Genomic DNA, 22,421 nt, shown 5'->3' on the forward strand with positions numbered 1-22,421 from the left:
CCTATTCAATGGTAGGGGAAACTATTAAGCAATTAAATAAATAAAATGTACACAGAAAATTTCATTGCAGGTTTTACAGACTGTTTTATGTAGCTGTGGTCAGGGAGCAACCTCCATCATATTGTCAGTGGACAGGAGGGAGAAGAGTTGAGCCTGGATGGAGCGATGGCCAGGTTGACACAGGAAAGGGAGAACTAAGTGGCTGTTGGTGGCACAACGCAGAGCATGGGCTGTCATGTAGGCCTGGACTATGAAACTATGAGTTATGGGGGCTCTCTTATCAGCCTTGAGCACCTGAACCTAGCTTTGTTGCAATAACTGAAATGTCAATACTACTTTGATACCATTGTGAAAGATGGAATTCAGTTTTGAGTTGAGAGAGAGTGGCTATGTGCAGATGGCACAGGTATTGGACTAGTTAAAAGAAGAAGAGGGATTGGAATAGACAGAGCCGCAGTCTGACTCTTGACAGTGGACTGCAGCAGTGAGGTTACATGGCAGAATTTGGGAAGAATGAAGACAAGGTGGGTTGAGGCATTCTGGATGAGTTGTAGGTGCTGAAGAGAGTATTTTTGGAGCAAGACCAGGAGGGAGTTGCAGTGCTGCAACGTGGGCCTCGCATGACAGTTGGTAGTGTTGAACCACACCAAGATTCTTGGCAGTCTGGGAAGGTGTGTTGCTGTCAATAGCGTTGGAGAGGTGTTGCAAAGGGCAAGGTTTTCCACGGAAAAAAGAGTAACTCAGTCTTGGCCAGATGGGTGCTGGGCAGACATCCAGCTGGAGTTATCAGCTAGACAAGTGGAGTTGCGAACCTCAGAGGGCGGAAAAAAGGTAGCATTGAGTGTCATGCGGTCTATTGTAAAGATAGAAGAGGACGGGGGGCAAAACTCAGCCCTAGGTAACCCAGCTGGAGAGGATACACCATGAGGAGTGATATCAGATAAATGTGGTCAAACAGATAGAATGGGAACCGGGAATCAGTGCAGACTCAGATCAACAAGGGTGGCAAAGAGCATGTGCTAGTTGACAGAATCAAAGGCAGTGGAGAGGTTGGGGAGGGTGAGAACTGATGAGATTGGAGCAGCTCTAGTGGAATAAGGTGCTTCACAGTCTCATTAAAGTGGACCATTTTGCCGCCAGACTGGGTAGAGTCCAACAGACTATTATGTGAGATATTGAGAGGCGATTAGAGCTAGCGCGTTCAAGTGTTTTGGAAAGAAAAGAAAGGAACTATATCTGTCTGTAAATGGGTCAAGGGAAGCTTTCTTGAAGAGGAGCAACTCTGATTTCAAGGAAAATGGTATGCAGCCAAATGTCAGGGAGGAGTCGGTGATGCTAGTCAGGGAAAGGGAGCAGATTGTCAGTGAAGGCCTGGAGGAGGGGATGAGGGGATGGGGTTGAGAGGTTTAGGACTTCATATGGAGAAAAAGGAGAGAGACATTACATTGGAATCGGAGGGTTTAGAGAAGGATGCGGTGAATAGGGAGAGGGCTAGACGATAGCTTCGGATGTCATCAACCTTCTCCTCAAAGTGGGTATGAGAATCTGCGGTGGGAAAAGAAGAGGCAGGAGTTGGTAGAAGGGGATCGATGAGAGAGGAGAAGAAAGAGAAAAAGTTTGCGGGGGTTAGAAGCACGGGGTGGAAAGGTCGGTGTAGCAGCAGAGATACTGTAGATGTGGAGGAGGAGAGGTGAGATTGAAAGTGAGGAAAGGTCATCAGACAAGCTAGTCTTGTGCCACTTCCGCTCAGCTGTCCGAAGCCTTGTACATTCAATTTGCAAGGCTTCAGGCAGCCATGGGGCAGGTGGAGGCATACAAGCAGGTCGATAAGCCTTGCAGAAGGGCCAGTTGATCACATTTAGAGGGCACTAACAGTAGATTGGAGGCACAACACTTTGAATTTGCCTCTTTTAACTTAATTGACCTTGTTACCATTGAATGGAACTACCAACAGTCACCCTACACACAAGCATATGGTGCCACTCTGTAGTTTTTGTAATGCACGCTCTCTGAAGGGTATTTATCCTGGGCGGTATTCAGCTCACTGTAACGATATTGTAATGATATTTTCGCTTTTATCTGAGCAGAAAGTATCAATCTGTCAGTTTAATGTAATCAAAACTTCTTTTCACTTGCACCAAAAAGAGGAAACTGATATCGCTTTATCCTTGTCCTTATCTATTGACAAACCTCTCCAGCCTACAATCCCGGATGATGGGTAATGTAGTTTTGAGTGAGTTATTTCATCGAGGAACTGTCATAGACTAGACGAGCACAGCCCATCGTATTGATGTCCCGCATGACATCCATTGTGTTTTTTGGCACGTTGTCACACTGCGGCTGGTGCATTACAAAAACTGGCATACGATCATAGCTTCGACACAGACACACTGCTATATCTCTTGCATCCATACAGGCTACTTTAACCATTCAGTGATTTAGAACTTGTGCTTTCCAAAGAGCTTTAATAATATCATTATTAAGGTTGAATTGCTCCATCGCAGAATTGAGATTCTGTGAGAAACCAGTAGGTGGCAGTGCAGACCAACTGTCATTTCCCTGACCGCTATCACTGCATTGCACCCAATTAACTGGTATGACACAGCCAACTAACCTAAATCATAATCTCTCAGAGGCATGGCCATTAATTTATGCACACATAGACCTATAGCTTCCTCCACTGTATCTAAAAAGTTAGAAGCTTTATACAGATATAGAGTTGATTTAGAAGTTTTACACAGATATACAGTTGGTTTTAGTTATTGTATAGTTTACTATATATGATTGTCTTTTTTCCGACCAGGCAGCAGATGGTTGCTATACTGGAATCGCTACCCTAGGGTCTTCCCACTAAATTTAATGGGTCCATTGTAGTTGGTCTTTCTAAGCGGAGAGAGGAAGGGAAAAGAGGTCGGTTCTCCTCCCCAGTCCCGCTGTATTCACATGTGGCCAGTTGAGCAGAGCTCTCAAACTGGCACAGCAGGCAGTACACCTTTATTGAGGTGCTGGGTCCGAACAATGAGTTCAGTTAATCACAGTAATACCGGCAGCATCGCACCGTGGGTGTTTAAGAGGCTCGTATCTGCCTAGGTAATATGAACACAATAGACCAAGTGCATGAATTGATCCATTGTGTTCATATTCTTGGATTAATGTTAGCTCCCCCATCCCACAGGGCACAATTGAACATATGAGCAGTTGTTTGTTCAACAGAGGTAGCGCCTGGTAATCGGGTCAGGCAAGATCGAAGATGTTTTCAGGGCAACGGCAGAAAGTCCTTGTTTCAAAAGTCACCTTAAAATAAGTATGGAGAAGGAAATTTAAACCTTTTTCTTGCCCAGAGAAACAGGCTGGAGGGCTCGCTCCCTTCCCTCTGCATTTTGGCCCCCACTCAGGTTTTCATCACCGTGCCAGGGAGCGTCTGTACACCCCACTGATATTGTATATGACACTTACACAGTGGCGCATCACAATCCTAGATGCATACTGTGGGCTAGTAATTAGTATGTTGATGAGTCCCTGATTCATGTGGGCAGCGGCTCACTGTTGGTTTTGGAGTCTGAAGACATTTTAGGATTTAGCATTTTTAAACTGCAGATTCCATTCTCCGTTGAACTTTTTTTCTTGCCAGCACAGAGCTTTTGTGTGTGTAGGACTGATCCGTTTTAACGGCGCATTTGTCTCTGTGCAGTTATTCAGGTTGCGGTAGTCAATATGTTTATTATTGTACAACAGAAAAGTGGTCTTACCCGTTTGACAAAAGCCTATTTTCTTTCAAACCCCTGGCTTCATTACTGGGACTATCTCTAATAATAGACTGGGGACCTCACTGAGACTGAACAGGCAGGAAGAGAATGCTGCTTTTGAAGCAGTACCATCCATCTCCTCCTGAAACAGGCATCTACAGTGGCAGGTGCAAAACAATTGCAAGGAGGAAATGGTAAATAATTGAGCTTAAGAACAAAGCTCACAAGATATGGTTTGAAGTTTCTGTTTCCAGTTGGAGCATGTTGGAGGCTGCAAATCAATTGACGAAAGCTGAACTAAAAGGCTAGTGACATTATCCAGGCTTAGGCTGTGTTTGTCATTGTTAAGTTGGAGGAACAAAGCTTTCAAAGTGGCAGAAGAGAACTTTGTTTAATGTTCCCAATGTTTTCAAGGGACACATTGGTGAATGTACTATAAATTGCAAAATGAGTTAGGAAATGAAGAAATTCAGAGTTAATCTTTGAGGCAAGCTTGTGGCTCGTGACAGCTCTTGAAGCATTTTCTACCCATTTCAGTGGGGGTCTGACATTTTTAGCTTATTGCTGATTGTCTCTTGCGTCTGTGGAAATAGCGAGAGAATAGCTGTGGAGCAGCTAAGCCAGTGCCCACAGTAATCATACAATTAGCCGCACAGACTTCTCAAAACAGCGTTACGAAGCGCTTTGCAAACAATAACACAATGAAAAGCCAATAAGATGAACAATCTAAAAAAAAATCCAGACGTGAATCGTGGAGCAGGGTTACGCGAGGACAAAAACCGGGGAAAGCCACGAGAGTAAACAGATCAATTTGTATTTTAAGAAGTGATTTAAAAGATGACAGTGGATTTGCCTGCTCAGTTCCCCAGGCGGGCCGTTCTAACGCCCGGGGTCCCAGACAGTAGGCAGCCTGGTCACCTCTGGTTTAGCCCAGACTCCTGAATGTCCTGGAGGACTCTGCCTGAGGATCTCAGGCTGCGCTCCAGCTTATAGGGGGTTTAACTAACAGTGCTTCCTGCCAGCAACCGCAATCTCGTGTCTCCTTCAGTGCATAAAGGCAGCTTCTGTACTCCCGCCCCTCCACCCCCCTCCACCCCCGCCCCCCCGACAATGCACCAGGCTCTCTCCTGACTTCCAAAATAGGCCGTTTGTTTTCCTTGTCAGTCAAATGGGGGCCAGCGTTCTTGAGGTGTTGTTTTATTCCAGATTCCATGATGAAATCGGCAGAAACTTTTACCTCATAAATATCATTTATGTACCTGATTGGGCTTTCAGTTCACATTTCTGGCAACAAGCATGGTCCTGGGACGCGGGGTTCAGTTTGATTTCGACATGCTCGAGAAGCAAAGCCGTGCTAGTGATCCATCTAATAAAAGGGATATCGTTTAATTGGATATTCTTTTGTTTTTTTGAATATTATCAGCTTCTAAAAACTGTTTTGCTGAATGCTGTACTGCAGCGCATAGCTGCATCAGCTGAATCTCTCTCTTAAATGAACATCCCTAATATGATGAAACTGTAAGGTTGCATAAGACCATTAAAAGACAATTATTGTTCAAGGACAATGACAACAACATATCCCTCTCTCAGGCTCTTACCACTGGCAGTATCCCAGGCTTCATTGATGTGGTAATGAACCTAAATTCTCCTGCGCTGCTGGAAGACAACCTCATTTGGCAGGCCAAAACAGCCGGGAAGAGGATGGTCTTCTATGGAGATGACACCTGGGTGCGCCTCTTCCCCAAACATTTCATGGAGTACGACGGCACCACCTCCTTCTTCGTATCCGACTACACTGAGGTATGGCTGTATGAATGATGTGAGTGATATTCTTTTTTCTGCCAGTACCGATAAAGGATAAAGGCAGCTGATGGCCGACATGATACGCTGATTTCAAAATGATCAATTTAAAAAAAAAAAAAAAAAAAAGATAGAATAACAACTTGGATAAACCTATTTCACGGTGTATCGTCTTTCATTTTATTTTGTTAGTCATCAGAAGGAAGTTTGAACTAAAGTGCTTAGGCAGGCACTTTTGCAGCTTGAATTGTCTCGGCGCAGCCTTATGAGTGTTTCATAAAGATGATGAATTTACTTAAAACACACACACAACAAGAGAGTTACAGAGCAGAGCAACAGGGATACATCACAGCTGTCTGGCTTTTTCACCACGGTGCCATGATTTTCAATAACCAAATTCAGATTAGCCAGAGTGAGACACTTCACTCCTCTATAGCTGGGCATCATTAAGCCTCGTCACGTCGGGGGAAAAATCATTCTGCAAATCATGTCTGTTTGCTACTGAGCGGCATCAAATTAACACAAGGAAGTAAAAGAGGTATTACTGTGAAAACTTCAGCTCTACTACAAATCCTCACATCTTAGCTGTGATTTTTCACAGAACTCCCTAAATCCTCTTGCAGATGAATTTCAATAACATCACACGACAGGAGATCTTACTCATGGGTTCGTGCTATATTAGATTGCATGGACCGCTGCCATACAGTGATGTATTTTTATATATATTACAGCTCAATTTTTCCGTGAGACAACACAGACAGCAGGGCTTCTATGTATGTATTAATATGCTATAAGCTGTGTTTGCTAACAGTTCGGTCCCTAACGTTAACTAGCGAGCCAAGTAGCTTTACGTCACTGTATTCTCCATAGAAGAGATGAAGGCAGCCGATCAACTCGAGAGCTGAGATCGCATAAAAAATGCTAATTAGGTCTACATCCCATTGCCACAAATGCACTATGTGTAGCCTACTTGTGTACTTGTTTATGCTGGAACACTTTTGTTGCTGATAAGGACCCAATACCTGAAATGTGGGAAAAAAAGGTAAATATCTGCCAAAAAAGCTATTGGCCCAATGATTATCAGACATTCACCAGACTTAATCATAGACTTTGGACCAAGGTTCCTGTGACTTGGACTTAAATTAGTTCTAGGAGTTGATGTTGAACGACATCAACCTAAATTAGATATCATGGGATAGTCACATCAGATCCCATATATCAGTAAATGTATGTGTAGCCATTCTCTATGCTTCTTGCCCCTACTGTATCTAGGTGGACAACAATGTGACCCGTCACTTGGATAGCACCCTCAAGAGAGACGACTGGGACATTTTGATCCTCCACTACCTGGGCCTTGACCACATCGGGCATGTGAGCGGGCCGCACAGTTCCCTCATCCAGCCCAAGCTGCTGGAGATGGACGACATCCTGAAGAAGATCCACGGCTCCCTCATTTCAAAGGTGCGTTCTCATCCTCATCTCTATTTATACATGCCATTCACTTTTGCACATTCTGTTTGGCTACAAAATTTCAGAATGCATTTATTTGGGATGTTTGTTGTCTGAAATGCAACACTATATTTTGCAGACTGCATTTTGTAAGAGTGGAAAGTAAGTTCTTGAAATGTATGTGAAGGCTTAAAATCACGCCTAATCGTCTCTTTTGATTGACTGACATCCTCAGTACAAATACACTGCAGAATTTTCCAAGGGATGGTGCTTGAAAGCTTTACTCACATCATTTACTTCCAAAGTGGTCCTTGACAGAACAGGACAGATAGGACTTAGATACATAAATACATAAAATGTATATAACACAAATGCTTAGTCAACATTTGCCTGAAAGTCTGTATAATCTACTAGAAACATATTTATCGTATTTGGAGATACGGGAGCTCTGCTCTTTATTTTACATTCAAGTCTACTGAACGGACTTGCTCTGCCTGGCTGGGCAGCTCCTATTGGCTCTCCCCTGATTTAACCCTTGCTTAACAACATCTATACTCAACATTACACTTGATTTTAATTATCTTTTATGCTCACAAATAAAATTTCAAATACCATATAAGCAAAACATGCATTCAACACTGTGCTTGAATATTCTGAACCACCCTACAATTAAAATGCCATTGAGATAATATTGATTGGTCCTCCTAATATTTGCTGTCAAGAAAGATAATTATAGCAACTTTGAAAGGAAAGCACTATTGTAACCCCATATCTACATATAAAATGACCCTCTACATGGGTTGAACATGTAACCTGTTAACGTAATAAATTCTCAGATAATACAATAACATCACATTGTTACTTTAATTGCCGATTATTACTTCAAAGGGGGTGTAACATATTTTTAACCAATGATGTAATAAAATTAAGTGACAACTCAAATTATTACATTCTTCTTATTCTTATGATGTTATTAGCCTATTAATGTTACATTATCAGTTAAAAATATGTTACACCCCTTATGAAGAAATAAACATTGGTTCATGTAATAATTAATTATTAATAACATTAATAATAACATTATCCAACAATTTATTACATTAAAAGGTTTGATCACATTTTCCACCCATTTAGATGGTCATTTTATTACATTATGACAAGTTATTACATTCAGTTGCAACAAGCCAAGAAATGTAATTGTTAAAATGAAGCTTTTCTGTTATTCAGTTTGTTAATTTCATGTACATTTCAAGAATTTAACATTGTCTTTGATAGAACAGAGTGCAGTATGCCTTGTTTGCTCCGTGCAGTTGTCTAACAGCACGTCTATTGTCACCGTGCCGTGTGTGTGTGTCTGTGTGTGTGTGTGTGTGTGTGTGTGTGTGTTGTTAATGAGTGCAGTCTTTCAGCTGTGTAGCTTTCCATTTGGATTGTCAGGTCATGTCTACATGATGGGCCTACAATCTCCCTCTCCTTTCTCACCCTCTTCAGTTTGTGAAATGGCAGGGGGAGAACAGAACGTCGGGATTCGAGGGAGCCAAGTGCAGCTCTCCTCGTAAACATTCCCTCTGTGTGAAACATACAGTAAAGGCCATTGCTGGAAATTTCGCTGCAACGCATTTCACCACGTCCCCCAAGTTGTTGAAAGTATCTTGTTAATTCCTGCCTCGCCGCGCGGCTACAGCTGTGTTTTGTGGGCAGCGGCAGCATCGTCGCTCTCTCCGCCGCCGCGCTCTCCCAGCGAGCTCTTTGAATGAAACGTGTTTGAAAGTCTCGCTCCAGTCACATCAGTGAAAGCTGCGGCTGTTCTTTTGTACGGCGCCAGCGTGACCTAAATATAGACACAGCCCAGTGGGGTCCCGCAGGATGTCTTAGAAGCTTCCACAAAAACAACCATGTTTTCTCTGATGAGCACATGCTCTCAATGTATTGGGGGGTGGGGGTGGGGGGGGGTGGGGGGGTGTAATAACTCTGGATGTTTCACGGCGTTGCACTGCGCACCTAAACTAGCTGATGTTTGATGCCGCATCCTTAAGTTCTAAAAGGAATGATGGGTCCTGCAGCAGAGTGGCAGAGGAGAGGCGGCATTCAGACGACAGCTCTCCAGGTTCCCTTTGTGAAATGATACGAGTCGCCTATTTCAGCGAGCTCTCATTAAGAGCCGAGAATTACCTCTACCTGCAGGAGCAACACTCTCCATTAAAACGTGATTTGAAAGCAGGACCCGTCTGTCATAAAGACCTTCGTCAGCCCTCCGTGTTAATGGAGAGCGTATGGCCCCAATTTTCTAAGGTTGGGCCTCTGTTTCTGCTGTTTTGAGTGCAAAACCTCTTAAACTTGGCCTGCAGAGCAAGCATGTAATCTGACCCATTTATTTCATAAGGGAGATAATGGAATGGAATTTCATTGTTGCAAATATAGGACTGTTAATATATATCTTTTTATATTGTACTGACAGAGGAGCTCAGTGTTTTCCTCTTATGCTTTCCTTCCGCCTCACATACAACAAATGTACAATGTTCGGGGATAGAAGGGCAATAATGTACGGTAAAAATATACCGTAGCTGGCTTATTCTTCGCTGATTTACAGGCTTGCACACGGAGAGCCATAAACCTACCGCCTGAATCAGCATTGTACCTTGTGTATTGGATAAAAAAAGGTTTCTTATGAAGTCAAAAAAAGGTCTCCCAAAAGAGTGCTCCTCAGCGCTTTCATCCTCCAAAATAGGAGTAAACTCTGACTGATCACAAACAGAGCGGAGGCTCGGCGAGTGTGGAGCCAGCCCAGTGGTGTTTAGAGCTGGTTGTGAGGTGTTCTCACGTCCCTCGTGTCCAGTGCCATTTATAACAAATGACCAAGAATTAGATCTAGGACGGACGGGAGAACTTGCGCCTTCTATGTTGAGTGAACAACAGATATTGTGGGTCAGCTGAGCACAATGTTGGGAGTTTGGATTCCAACATACAGAATTTTCTCATTAATATATTATTTGCTTCTTATGCCCCAACTAATACTAGCAAAAAAGCATGACGGATGAAATTCCTGTAGTCCAGCTACAACAATATATTATGCCGACATTGGCCTTCTCCACTTTTGGAATTTGAAGTCATCTTAAAAGACACTGAGGTTTTACCAGACTTGGCTTTCCAAAACACAAACATAGAATCTCTTCCAAGCAGTTCAGTAAACTTAGCTTTAATTACTTCTTTCTTTCAATCTATCCATCAATCTAATGTTAATCTCATTTTTGGATTTATTACTTTTCTTTTCATGTGATACAACGCTGTGAAACTGTGAGTCTTCGGAGAGCCTCATAATGTGCAGTAGAGATTTGGTTTTGTTTGTTTAACATCTGTAGTCGTGTTTTCAAAATCAGCCCCCACTCCCATTACTCCAAAGGCGTCCCTCTCGAATTCATCGTCAGTGGCAGTTTCTCATGTGTCTAGTTGAAAGGGAATCACGGAGCAAAGAACCCCAGCTAGATCAAAGCGTGTCATCTCCCATAAACGATTTATCCTGTGTTTGTTTGTTGCCATCGCTGAATTTACTCAGTGTGGAGGAGCAGCGAAAAGTGTGCCAGGCACTATTTGTCACGACTTCTGTTTTCACAGGTAATTGTTTAATAGCCTCCTTTTCTCATGGTATTAAAAACACGGCTCCCGCATAATAGGAAACCCCCCACTGGAAACGTCAAAACATCCAGCGAAGCAATCAATTAACATATGAATATCAATTTATGTCATCGCTCTGTTTTTCCAAACTGGATGTGCTCGTCTTTTCATTCGGGACACCGGGCGCTGGGAGCGTCACGAGCGCCGATTGAATTATTCAGACGGCAGAGCTTTGAGGATTGCCCTCCCAGAACAGCGCATGCGGCGGGAAGTCCATTAACCCCCGGTGCGTTTGCTTCCCTCAGGAGGCGGAGGGAGCCTTGCCCTACCTGCTGGTGCTGTGCGGAGACCACGGCATGTCGGAGACCGGCAGCCACGGCGGCTCGTCGGAGCCGGAAGTCAACACCCCTCTGGTGCTCATCAGCCCCACCTTCAAGAGGAAAGGTGAGCCATCTGCTTACTTGCTGTTTTCTTAGGAGGGAGGGGGTGAGGGCAGCAGATTTCTCAACAAAGTAAAGAGACTCCGCCTGGTTGGAGCTGGTGGGATACTCTCACCTCTGCCTGATCTCAACAGACATCACTGACACATCACATCGCACCTGTAACCTGTAATCACATGCCCTATTTAGAATTCCAAAACCTGGGTTGCGATAAGACACCCGGAAATTGCAATGTGAGGTTTGGCACTCAACAAACTGCGCCCTTCTGCTCAGCCCTTCACATCCCAATTACCTACATTTTAGATTTTTTGAACTCTAATCATCACCAACTCGTGTCTTATTAGTAGCTGAAGTATGCTGCAAAGTTTACTTAACAGTTTTTCTCCAAAGTCTATTGGGATCGCCCCCCAAACCACGTCAAAGCCACCTACTTAAAGATTGAGTTTTAGAGATGCTACAATTTGAAGATTACACTTTTCCATTTGCTCAAAATATGCTTCCAGAGTAGCTTTCATTAATGTTTGTCTGAACAATTGCACAATTTTTTTGCCACTAGTTAAAAATTTGGCACTATTGAGCACAGTAGGGAAAAATGGGTCCACCCAAAGTTGTGTATCATGTTTTTTGGGGAAAATGAATGGAAACAGTGCAACAACAAAGATGTAAAGATGGTGCGTCCTGGGATACTTATTATTTTTGTGATACTTTATCGATACCCCTCCCCCTTCCTCCTCGGGGAGGTCAGAGGTCAGGTTCAGCTACAGAGCAGCAGCACTGCAGCTGGTAGGGATTCAGTGTGTTGCTCAAGAAAACTTCAGCTGGGAGGATACTTGCCAACACTGGGGCTTGAAACCTTGAAGTCGGTCTCTCTGTAACCGCTAGTCCACAATGCTGGATAGAATATGCTTGTTCATGACTGAAAATTATTAATGAATTGAACTACAGGGGAAAAACATTTTCTTCCATGCGTGCGCACACTCACATCCATCAACTTTATTGTGAAGAAAAGTGTCATCATGGCAGAGTACAAATAGAAGCTCATTAACATAATTTTATGTTGCTGTGATGAGTGTGGTTCAGTCTGAAAGTGTGAACGTGATAATTGCTTCTTTCTCAGCCATGTCTATTTTTGAGATCTTTCCGTGCATAGATTTATTCTTGGAGCATTCATGCTAATTAATCATTTACAGTTCAGCGAGTTGTTGCTACAGAATTCATGGTTTTGCTAGCGCTCAGAACCCCTTGAGGTGTCGACAGCTTGAATGACTTGCCTACCAGTAGGGCTGTCATCTTTGTTTTCGAAATCTGAAATTTTTGCAACACAGAGAAACTAATTTCCAAAATCGGAAATAAGACTCCGTACAAATTTCTCTCTAATCCAAATTCCTGAAGTGATTTGGAATATTAATAATATTTCAGTGTGTACATGAATGTAGAGGTGAAAATATTTCAGGTCCAACACAATGTTTCATTATGTCCCACACCATGGTACATAGCTCTTGTGAACACAAGCACTCAAAAACAATACAGAAACTTCATACTTCATACTTCATATCACAGGTTCCCCCTGTAGAGGAGATGATCTGATTACATTTTGGAGCATCTTGTTGCATAAATTTGAATATTAATGAGGAAAAACTGATTTTCTTTTAATATGGAGTTCATATTAATAACACCCATGTGTTATGTGAAGACAAGTTTGTTGGCACAGAAATGTTTGCTAATTAATTAGCTTAGTTAATGACCTCTTAGCATAACTGGTAATGTTTAATATATCAAGGTGATTATGGTGAATTGAATGAGAGATCATTCAGTGCCTGAGTTGCACTTTGAAACTTGAATGCAGTGTTGAGAAAACAGCCGTCTTCCTGCAGATTGTTTTTTGTCGACATTGCCTGTAGGACCCTGAAAGGCAATGACACTTTAATGAAACTGTGTCGTTCTAAGACTCCATACAGTTAGTGTTTCCAAGCAGACGCATATGGGTTGTCTCAGTATCTATTCTTGTCCTTTCTTCAAGAATTCATGATGTTTAATAATAACCCAAAGAATGCTAATAACAGAGAATGGAAAGAGTGTTAACTTTCCAGCCCCCAAGGGCATTGCAAGAATGATGCAAACACATCAGTAACTGATGCAAGAAAGTTTTGATGCAGTGGTGGACAAAATTTCAGTCTCTTGAGAGACAGACTGAGAATTACTAATTATTTTAAAAATTACACCACCCATAAACACTTATTTACATGTGCCAGCATCGACTCAAACCCTATCTTAATAATAAAAGTTGTGTTAGCTGTACTATGTTCTGTCAGGAACAACCTGGGAACAACTGCTCACCTTGCCAGCTGATTTCTGTTTGCTACTAGCCAGCCAGCCAGCTAGCTAAACTAGCTTTCGTAACAAAGTAACCTCCAAACTGAGCAAATGCAAGAGGTATGTCTGTGTCCAGTCATACTCAGAATTTAAAATAGCCATGAAAATGATCAGTCTTATCAGTTATCAGATAACATTAGCTAGCTAGATACTGTAATACATATGGCAAAATCACCAGTTGCAGTTTTACCATCTACAGTATATGCTAATATACTGGCATTCAATTTGTATAACCTGTAACATATAACCCCCAACATCACAAAATAATGTGATTTTACACACAGTTAATGTGAGAGTGTTTGATAAACCTCTTACCTCTTGTCTGGGGGGCTTGAAAAACATTCCATTTCATAAGAAGGCTTTATCAAACCTTATTCTTTCTTATAATTGCAGAGGCTAAAGTCATAAATATCCGCCAAGTCACAGAAGTGAACTTAGCAAGCCTCAAACAGCTGTTAAACCAGGTAGATTCATAGCGCAATCCAGAATAGCTGTGGGCCTAATGCAGCAAAGTCCTTGTCTTGTTGCAAATCCATCTTCTATTTAAATAACTCCATGGCTTATTTCATTGAGTCCAATTTCAAAATTAGCCCATTGCTCTGGGGTCTGCCCCGGTCCTCTGAAGTCACAATTCCCCACACATCCTCATTGCATTGTTCCACGAAAAAAAGAAGGCAAGTTTAAGTTCATTTTTGGCTGTATTCTACATCAGTATAGCCTATAATGGTAACCTGATTTATTCACACACACATGCACTGGAAAATGACGCCCTGCTGATGAGGGAATTGTATGCTACAAGCACACAGTGAATGTCAAACAGACATTAGCGGTTTACTCTCTGCTTGTATTCTTGTTAAGTTATTATAAGTTATTCCCAAGCAAACGTTGGGAAAACGTTCTCCACAGGAATGCAAATATCAACATATATACAGCGCCTGTTGACATTTGACAGGAGGCAAGTTTTGAAAAATAAAAAACATCAGGATAATGACTTCATTCAAGTAACATTTTTATTTTATTTTTTTGTAAAAAGTGACAGCCCTCCCCCAGGCATACCCACAGGCACTGATACAAGAGTAATTATGATAATGATTTGTGATGCTTTTGTGTTCAGACAAAGGCTCTCAATCTAGGTTAAAATTCAGCACAAATATTGTCCTGATTACATAACACCAACCAGCATGTCAGTAATGCACAAAAAATGAGTCTTAAAAAAAAAAACCTTGAGGATTGTCACTTTAAATTCATCATCCTAATGAATGAATGAATCAATCAATACTAAAACTGTACTGAATCTGCTTACTTCATGTCATAATTCACCACCATTTCTTGCAAGTACAGTAGATCCTTATTCTTGTGTGTGTGTTTGTGCTCTGATTTGAAAGTGGGTCTGGAGAAGCCTGCAGTGGTGGAGCAGGTGGACCTGACTCCGACCCTGGCCCTGGGACTTGGCCTGCCCATCTCTCAGAACAGCGTGGGCCGCATCATCCCGGGCGTCCTGGAGGAAGCCTCGCTCAGGGACCAGCTGCGCTTCCTGCACGTCAACGGCCATCAGCTCAGCTGCCTGCTCAAAGACAGCACTCCCGAGTACGAGAAAGGTAGGTTACAAATTCACTGTGTCAACCCTGCAGATGAATTACAGCCTAGAAAGCCAGGACTCTCTCTGACAGCAAGTCTCATCATTATGTCATGTCTCTTCCAGGCTGGGGTAGTGTCAGCGGCTGCCTTTATGTATAGTCAGAGTAAGAAAATAGTGAAATTAAAGGAACAGTTCACCCCAAAATGAAAATTCAGTCATTATCTACTCACCCCCTTGTCAGTCGAAACACCATTGAAGTTGGTAGGACCACCAAACACACAAATTAGCCACTGTAGTTCCATCTCAGCCAAGTTGTCAAGGCCATCTTTTTACAGCTCCAAAAAAAAAGCATAAAATGTCCATCAAACTTCTCCAAACAGCTCATGCAGCATAATCCAAGTGTTTTGTAGCCAAACGATTGCACTATGGGTAAAAAGTCTCCTAAATCTCCTGTGTTTTCCTCATGACTTGACTGATGATTTCATAGAGTGACACCTAGAAAAAAGAAAGAAATATTAAGGTGTGTACATGTTCTGACTGGTCACTATTAATGCCAGTAAAATCACACTTAACGAAATCTTAATCGCGTTATAATCGCATTTTTTGTGCAAATGTGGTCACTGATGGTTTTTGCACATGGCCTGAAACCAAATAGTGTCTGCCTGGCGGTCGCTCTGCTCAGTGGGAGGAGTAACGCAGATGAGCGATGTCAACACAATCACTTGCGATGGCTGCACTTCAAAACGGTGTGATCCAAATGGAACAAAGTCAAGCTCCTCATTGTTCACGCCATGTCGTCGACTACATCCAAGTAGCTTTCAAGACTATTTCATTTGAAGCGGCCTGATTAAGAGCAGAGTAGAATCATTTCATATACAAGATCAAAGATTTGTCCATGCCAAAGCTTGGCATAAGAACAAAAAATAAGGTTTGGGAAATTTAGATCTAAACTTGTCTCAACAGAAAGTAAATGCATTCAAACGTATCATTTTGTCCTTTGGTACCTTATGGAAAAAAGTTGCATTTGGTTATTTGCTAATGGTTATTATGTTAAACTGAGGAAACAGAGATCCCAGATATTCCTCTAGCAGCAGTTAGATAATCCTCCAAATGTCTCAGCATACGTTTGTAGTTACTGGTTGGCCCAGATTAATCAAGTGTGCATGGAGAGGAGGTGGGGGGCCAAGTGATGCGACAGATAGTGACTCTGCGGTGCAAGAGCTAGGTTTATTGGTTATGATTTCTATCACTGATAACTAGGCTATGGTTTAATGGAGAGAGGTTGCAGCAGTGTATTCTTCACTGAGTACATCTATAAGCTCACTTTGATGAAGAAAGACTGAACCCAAACCCGACCTAAATGGAGCAATTGAGTGAGAAATTTAGGTAAACCTGTCCCAAACACATTGGCTCCTGTCACATCCAGGTGTAATTGTCAAACTTCATACCGCAAATCCGTATAACTCCTTTTAAGTCCATGAACAAAATGGACTTAGAACTGTGATAATTCAACATGGGGGAATTGGATGTAGTCTCTGGTCTGTTTTCTCCTGGAGATTCATGCAGCGATACCCACTCTCTGTGCAAATGCATGTACATACTCATACAGGTTTGCTTCCTACCTCTCATGTCTCGGGGTCACTGTGTTTGTCAGAGTTATCCATCTTGCAGCCTCTCCCCCTCACCTTCCCTCTTATGTTTCTCTCTCTCTCTCTCTCTCTCTCTCTCTCTCTCTCTCTCTCTCTCTCTCTCTCCCTCTCCCTCTCCCTCTCTCTCTGTCTCTGACCTTCATTCTCACAATCATTTGATACACCTCCAGCAACAATTACATTGCTAATGTTTGATCGGTTGAAAGTATTTTATCTAATTGTTTTAACTGAAACAGAAGGGAGACAGAGACCTCCTTGATCACTGGCTTGCACTTTTGATTTAGTAAGGAATTTGACACGTGGCATTTAATAGATTTCTTGATTTTCACAGGAAACATTTTTTTTTGCCAAAAAAGAATTTACTTTCAATACCAATTTTACTGTGAACATTGGATGTTTCTGCTTTTGACACCAAAAAAGAGAGCACAGCAAAAGAGGCACAGTCGTAACAGATTAGATGAACCATCATAACTGAAAGAAAAATGACACGCCTCACGTTAGAAATCCATAGCAAGGTTTTCAGAGCTGAATTAAAATCATTACACTGGATCTGTGAGAAGACAACTCTATTGTCAATTTATAAACAGTAAATAGAATATGTGTTTTCGCCTATCTCTCATAGCCCACTACACATATACTGTATATTTTTCCAGTGAGGTCAGGATTCCCATGAATGAATGGCATGATGGAAAGATGGATGGATGAAATTGCTAGTATGAAGGAGCCTTCTAATAAGAATACATACTCACTTTCAAAACGTAGCTAAATTCGCCTAGTTTTCATTTTGCCAGTTTTTTAATAAATAAATAAACTTTCATTATCAAATACAGCAAAAACTTGATTTGACACAATAAACTACTTGCTTGCACGTTACAAGTTACTGCTTTGGCAGCACATTTTCAACTCTATTTTGGTCTCTAGTTTCCATAGTGATGGGGTGAAATGGAAATTATTTCAGCAGACCTACATTTGGTTGTGTTGATTTTTGAATCTGTCCACTTGGGTAATCATGAAGCCGTTGTGCAGTACAATGTAATAGTTGCCGCCGTTGTCTTGTTGTGGCGGCAATTTGGGAAATACGCCTGGGAGGCTATTTTGAGCGGCGCGCTTGTTGGACACCTGTTGAGGTCAACTCTCGCTTGATGCGATACACGTCGCTTAAAAAACTGTCTGAACAGGAATGTCGCTGATTTCAGCATTCGAGTATTTATCACGGAGGAAAAAAACCCCTGCTAAAAACAAGGAGTCACAGAGCAGAGATTTATAATCACAAGCCACTCTCAGCTTGGGTGCGATGCCTGATGTGTTGATGCTGATGATTTTGTTTGGCATTTTTTGTGCAGTCACTGTAAAGTTGTGAAGAACACGTAACTTGTTAACTTGTTTCCCAAGTAAAGAATAAGGTGATACATAAGAATAACATATTTGAAAGCTGAACTCCAGTGATATTGTGGTTTAAATTACCTTGCCCTCTCTCTCTCTCTTTCTCTCTCTCTCTCTCTCTCTCTCTCTCTCTCTCTCTCTCTCTCTCTCTCTCTCTCTCTCACTCTCATATCTCTCTCCGCCTGTTTCAATCTTCATCCTGTGCTTTTCTTGTGCTTCTAACCTCAGGCATCTTGGAGGGCCATTAACCAATCCCTGTTCTTTCAGACAGATGAAACATGGTCAGGGCCATCGATATTGTATGATTCATGCCTGTGGCTTAAGGTTCTAATATTTCCACCACTCCTTCTGTCTGGCAAAGACACAGTCACTATTTATCACTTCTCTGCCTATGCCACTGAGATAGAGGGGTAGGTGTTATACTGCAATGTTGTTTTTATAAGTGTGTGTGTGTGCGCGCATGCGTGTGTGTGTGTATCATTGAAGTGCACAGTCACAAATCAAAGCTCAACGCTGCTTTGTCCTTGCACAGGCTTCTCAAGTACTGAAGTAAAATGAAAACAGGAATTATTTCAGCTACTTTGAGTAAACATGTGAATCAATCATAGTCAGTCGTGGTTGGATATTAAAAAGGGCCAAATCTCGCTTTGCATGATGAGATTTGCCTATACATATCAAACCAGTCCAGTTGTGGTGTTAACGCTGCAAACCTAGGTCCTGTTTCACACCGAGTTTGGTGTTGACTGGACCACTTTTTGTTAGGGCTTGTACTATATTTTTGCCTGAGCTCATCACAAACTGTCAATGAAAGATGTAAAAAAAGAAGCTGCTTTTATTCTTCAGAATCTCATTGATAAACAATTTTGAAAGATTTCCCCACACTTTGGTATTGACCTCCATCCTCCTTTTCAACTTGTACTTGATTACCCTTTGCTAAACTAGACTTGGTCTTGGCTTTTCTTGGACTCAACTGAGGTGTTTTTTTGGCAGCCGTGCCTCTTAGCCAGTGTCCATGCCATCTGTCTAGTCAGAATAATGGCCACAAATGGCAGTTTAATAAATGTGATGCTACAAATAGGTCTCCCTCCTTTTGAGAAATACACTTGAATGTGATAGCTGCTAGAATTCCAACAAGAAAGTTATAACACAGTATCGCCAAGTCTTTTAGGGATTTGCTAATCACAATATCACTGTATATAATCACTATATAAAACCACTTCACCTATTTACATGCAAGTTCATGATACCGGTCCGTCTTGCCTCCCTCCCCTCCTCTTTCCAATCCCTCCAGAGGCCGGCTTTGAGCAGTTCCGCGTGGCGGAGAAGTCTCACGGGAATTGGATGAAGCTGTACCTGGAGGGCAACACCTCGGAGGTGTTGACCAACATGGGCAAGAAGGTGCTGAAGCAGTACCTGGACGCCTTGGCCGCCATGAGCTCCGCCCTCAGCAAGCAGCTGGGCAAGTACGACATGTACTCCATGATCGCAGGCATGGTCTTTGTGTTTCAGGTGAGTGGAGTACAATGTTGGGGATATTGGGGGTGTAGCGACAAACTGAAAACCATCATGAACCATCAAGAACCATGTCCACATCTTATAGAATGCTTCATTATACCTGCGCAGGTCTTTTCTGCTCGATCTGTTTTGACTATTTTTGTGTACAATGCCTTCAGAAAGTACTAATCCCCTTGACTTTTTACTGCATTTGGTCAACAGTCTACACAAGATTCCCCACAATGACAAAGTGAAAATGTGTTTTTAGGGCACTGTCCTGTTGGAACATAAATCATCACCCCAATCTAAGATCTTTGGTACTGTAAAGCAGGTTTTCCCCAAGAATTTGCCTGTGTTTGGCTCTGTTCATTGTTCCCTCTATGCTTGCAAGGCTCCCAGTCCCTACCGCTGAAGATGTGCTGTCATGTGCTTTTTTAATCGGGACTGGCTTCCTGACCAAGGTCCTCAGTTTGATGGCACGACCAGCTCTGTGAACAGCCTCAGTTGCTTGGACTTTATGGTAGACTAGAGGTAGAGTTTCTGCTCTGACGTACACTTTAATCTCTTGAAACTCTTATATAGACATATGAGTTTTGTTCTGAATCACGTCTAATCAGTTTAATTGGCCACAGTTGGAGTCAAACCAAGTTGTAGAGACATCTCAAGGACATTGACATGAATTCATATGCACCTTAACTCAATTGGAAGAGCCACTGCACTTTAAGTCATTTGTAATATTGAGAGGAAAATGTGTTGATCATGAGCTACACCATGCTAAAAATGCAAACCCTTGACGAAAAACTGTACTGGACTGATCTTTTCTCTATATGCATTATCTGTGCACCCGAGTTCGAATGACATTGTTCTCACCTGCCCAAACAAACTGAACTAAACCAGTAAACGCTCCAGAGTTCAAATAAACTGCTCCAAACATGCTTGGTGTGAATGTGCCCTTAATTTGTTATTGGTTTTACTACAGATGAACAAAAAGTTAATCATTCATCCTCTGTGCTATAAGCCTGTTGAACTCACACAGCTCAGTCAGATAGTGTGGCAGTTCTCATTACTGATATTGACGATGTTGGTGTTTTTATGGACATGATTGATGTGCATTGATATGTGTCATTGTGAGACAGAATTGTCTGCCTTTGCGCATTATGTTGATTGAAGGATGACCATGACTGATGGTCACGGATGGGTGATGATGTTGCGCTAGGCCCCCTTTCAATTGTGGTTGGTTTAATCTGTCTTCATCATGTAGGCTAGGCTATGATTTAAAGTGATGTTGAACTTTGGTAGTAGCTTGGGTTGTGTAGCTTCCTGGCCATGATATCACCCCAAAATCAGCGATTCTCTGTTATCTGTTGCTCCGAGGCTCCGTTTTTTTTCTCTCTCCATTTGCTGCAAAACAGGTCTGAAAAATCACACTTCTAGCATACAAACAAATGTGAACAAAGCAGATTCTGTCATTCTGCAGATTTTTTTTAAGTGAATCACTTTCTTTATGTTATTAAACCAATAAGTGTAACACCAAAATCCGGTCGGAAGACTTTTTGTGTTGCACTTGTTCAAACTGAAAGGTTTTTTAAAATAAAGAAAGCAATTTCACATAAAAAGAAATTCTGCAGAATGACTGTTTTTTTTTCATATATTGTCAGAATCTATGTTGTTCGCATTCGTTCATGTGCTAGAAGTGTGATTTTCTGAACTGTTTCACCATATAATGGCAGTGAATGTAGAGAGAAAAAAACACAATTCTCCAAACATCTCTGCGAGAGCCCCGGAGCAATGGATAACAGAGAATCGCTGATTTTGGGGTGATATCATGTCCAGGAAACTACACAACCCAAGGTACTACCAAAGTTCAGCATCACTTTAATGTCTTTCCTGTGTTATGTATAGGTCTATGTTTTTATGTATACACCCGGCTGTAACCAGAATTTCCCCTAGGGGATAAAAAAGTTCAAAACACTTTTCAAATTCACCCTGAACTGTCTCTCCTTCTCTCTCCGGTCTCTCTCTCCCTGCCGGCCCTCCAGCTCCTGGTGATCTTACTGCTGGCCATGCCAGAAGCCCTGAGCGGTGCGGGCGAAGTGGACGTCCCGGTCCTCTCCGCCCTGCTCTCCCTGCCTTTCTACCTCTTGTGCCTGCTGCTCGCCTCGGTGCACGTCCTCGTGTGCACATCTGCCGAGAGCTCCTGTTACTTCTGCAGCCTCTCCTGGGGTCTCGTGTTTGCTGCTGTTGCCTTCTCCTCGGCAATGTTCTGTATTCTGGTCTCCATGGCAACAAGGCGACTCCCCCTGGGACCAAAGATCCCCGGGAAGGTGAGTTGTGCACCCAGCATTTACCACCCAGACACAGGAGCAGATTGGAGCAGATAGTTGGGCTCATAGATATATTCACATGCGTGCATTAGTGACTGTAAGTTGCACCTATAGCTGCAATATGCAACTTAGCATGTTAGCAGCCCAAATGGCAGCTAGTGGTAACTGTTTGAAAAACTTCAATACCCAGAAATCTTGTAAGGTGACATCAGTAAACTGCACACAGCACACTCATGTTTACCAACCCGGCCGCTCTGTGATGCTTTATACTAAAGGAATGAGAGAGGCAAAAGATCTAATGTTGTGCTTAAGGTGTGATTTGTCCCTTCCTGTGGGTGGAGAAGTGTACATACCTGACACCAGAATTTAATTTGGATAAATAGGGCGAAACTACCGGCTCTCAATAAGGGAGGATGGGACACTCTTCTCTGCTGCAGCCTCACTTTGTGATTTAGGCTGACAAGACGGCTAGATTTTTACATACAAATCTCGCCTAATGCAGCTTTAAATCAGCTGAATGTTCCTGTGCTGTGAAACAAAGGTCTGAGAAAAAGCCCTCCAAAGTTTTACTA

At 42.3% G+C, this 22,421-nt stretch overlaps 1 protein-coding gene across 1 annotated transcript in view; it reads left to right on the forward strand.

Annotated features, from left to right (window-relative positions):
- Positions 1 to 22,421, forward strand: part of pigg (phosphatidylinositol glycan anchor biosynthesis class G (EMM blood group)) — a 53,263-nt gene that overhangs the window by 1,143 nt on the left and 29,699 nt on the right. Inside the window, exons 3-8 of the mRNA XM_071927149.2 lie at positions 5,337 to 5,546; positions 6,819 to 7,007; positions 10,913 to 11,051; positions 14,806 to 15,018; positions 19,323 to 19,540; positions 21,565 to 21,849. Coding sequence (XP_071783250.2) covers positions 5,337 to 5,546; positions 6,819 to 7,007; positions 10,913 to 11,051; positions 14,806 to 15,018; positions 19,323 to 19,540; positions 21,565 to 21,849 — 1,254 coding nt within the window. The remainder of the gene's footprint in view (positions 1 to 5,336; positions 5,547 to 6,818; positions 7,008 to 10,912; positions 11,052 to 14,805; positions 15,019 to 19,322; positions 19,541 to 21,564; positions 21,850 to 22,421) is intronic.

The sequence above is a fragment of the Centroberyx gerrardi genome, chromosome 16, assembly GCF_048128805.1.
Source record: "Centroberyx gerrardi isolate f3 chromosome 16, fCenGer3.hap1.cur.20231027, whole genome shotgun sequence".
Classification (NCBI taxonomy): Eukaryota; Metazoa; Chordata; class Actinopteri; order Beryciformes; family Berycidae; genus Centroberyx; species Centroberyx gerrardi.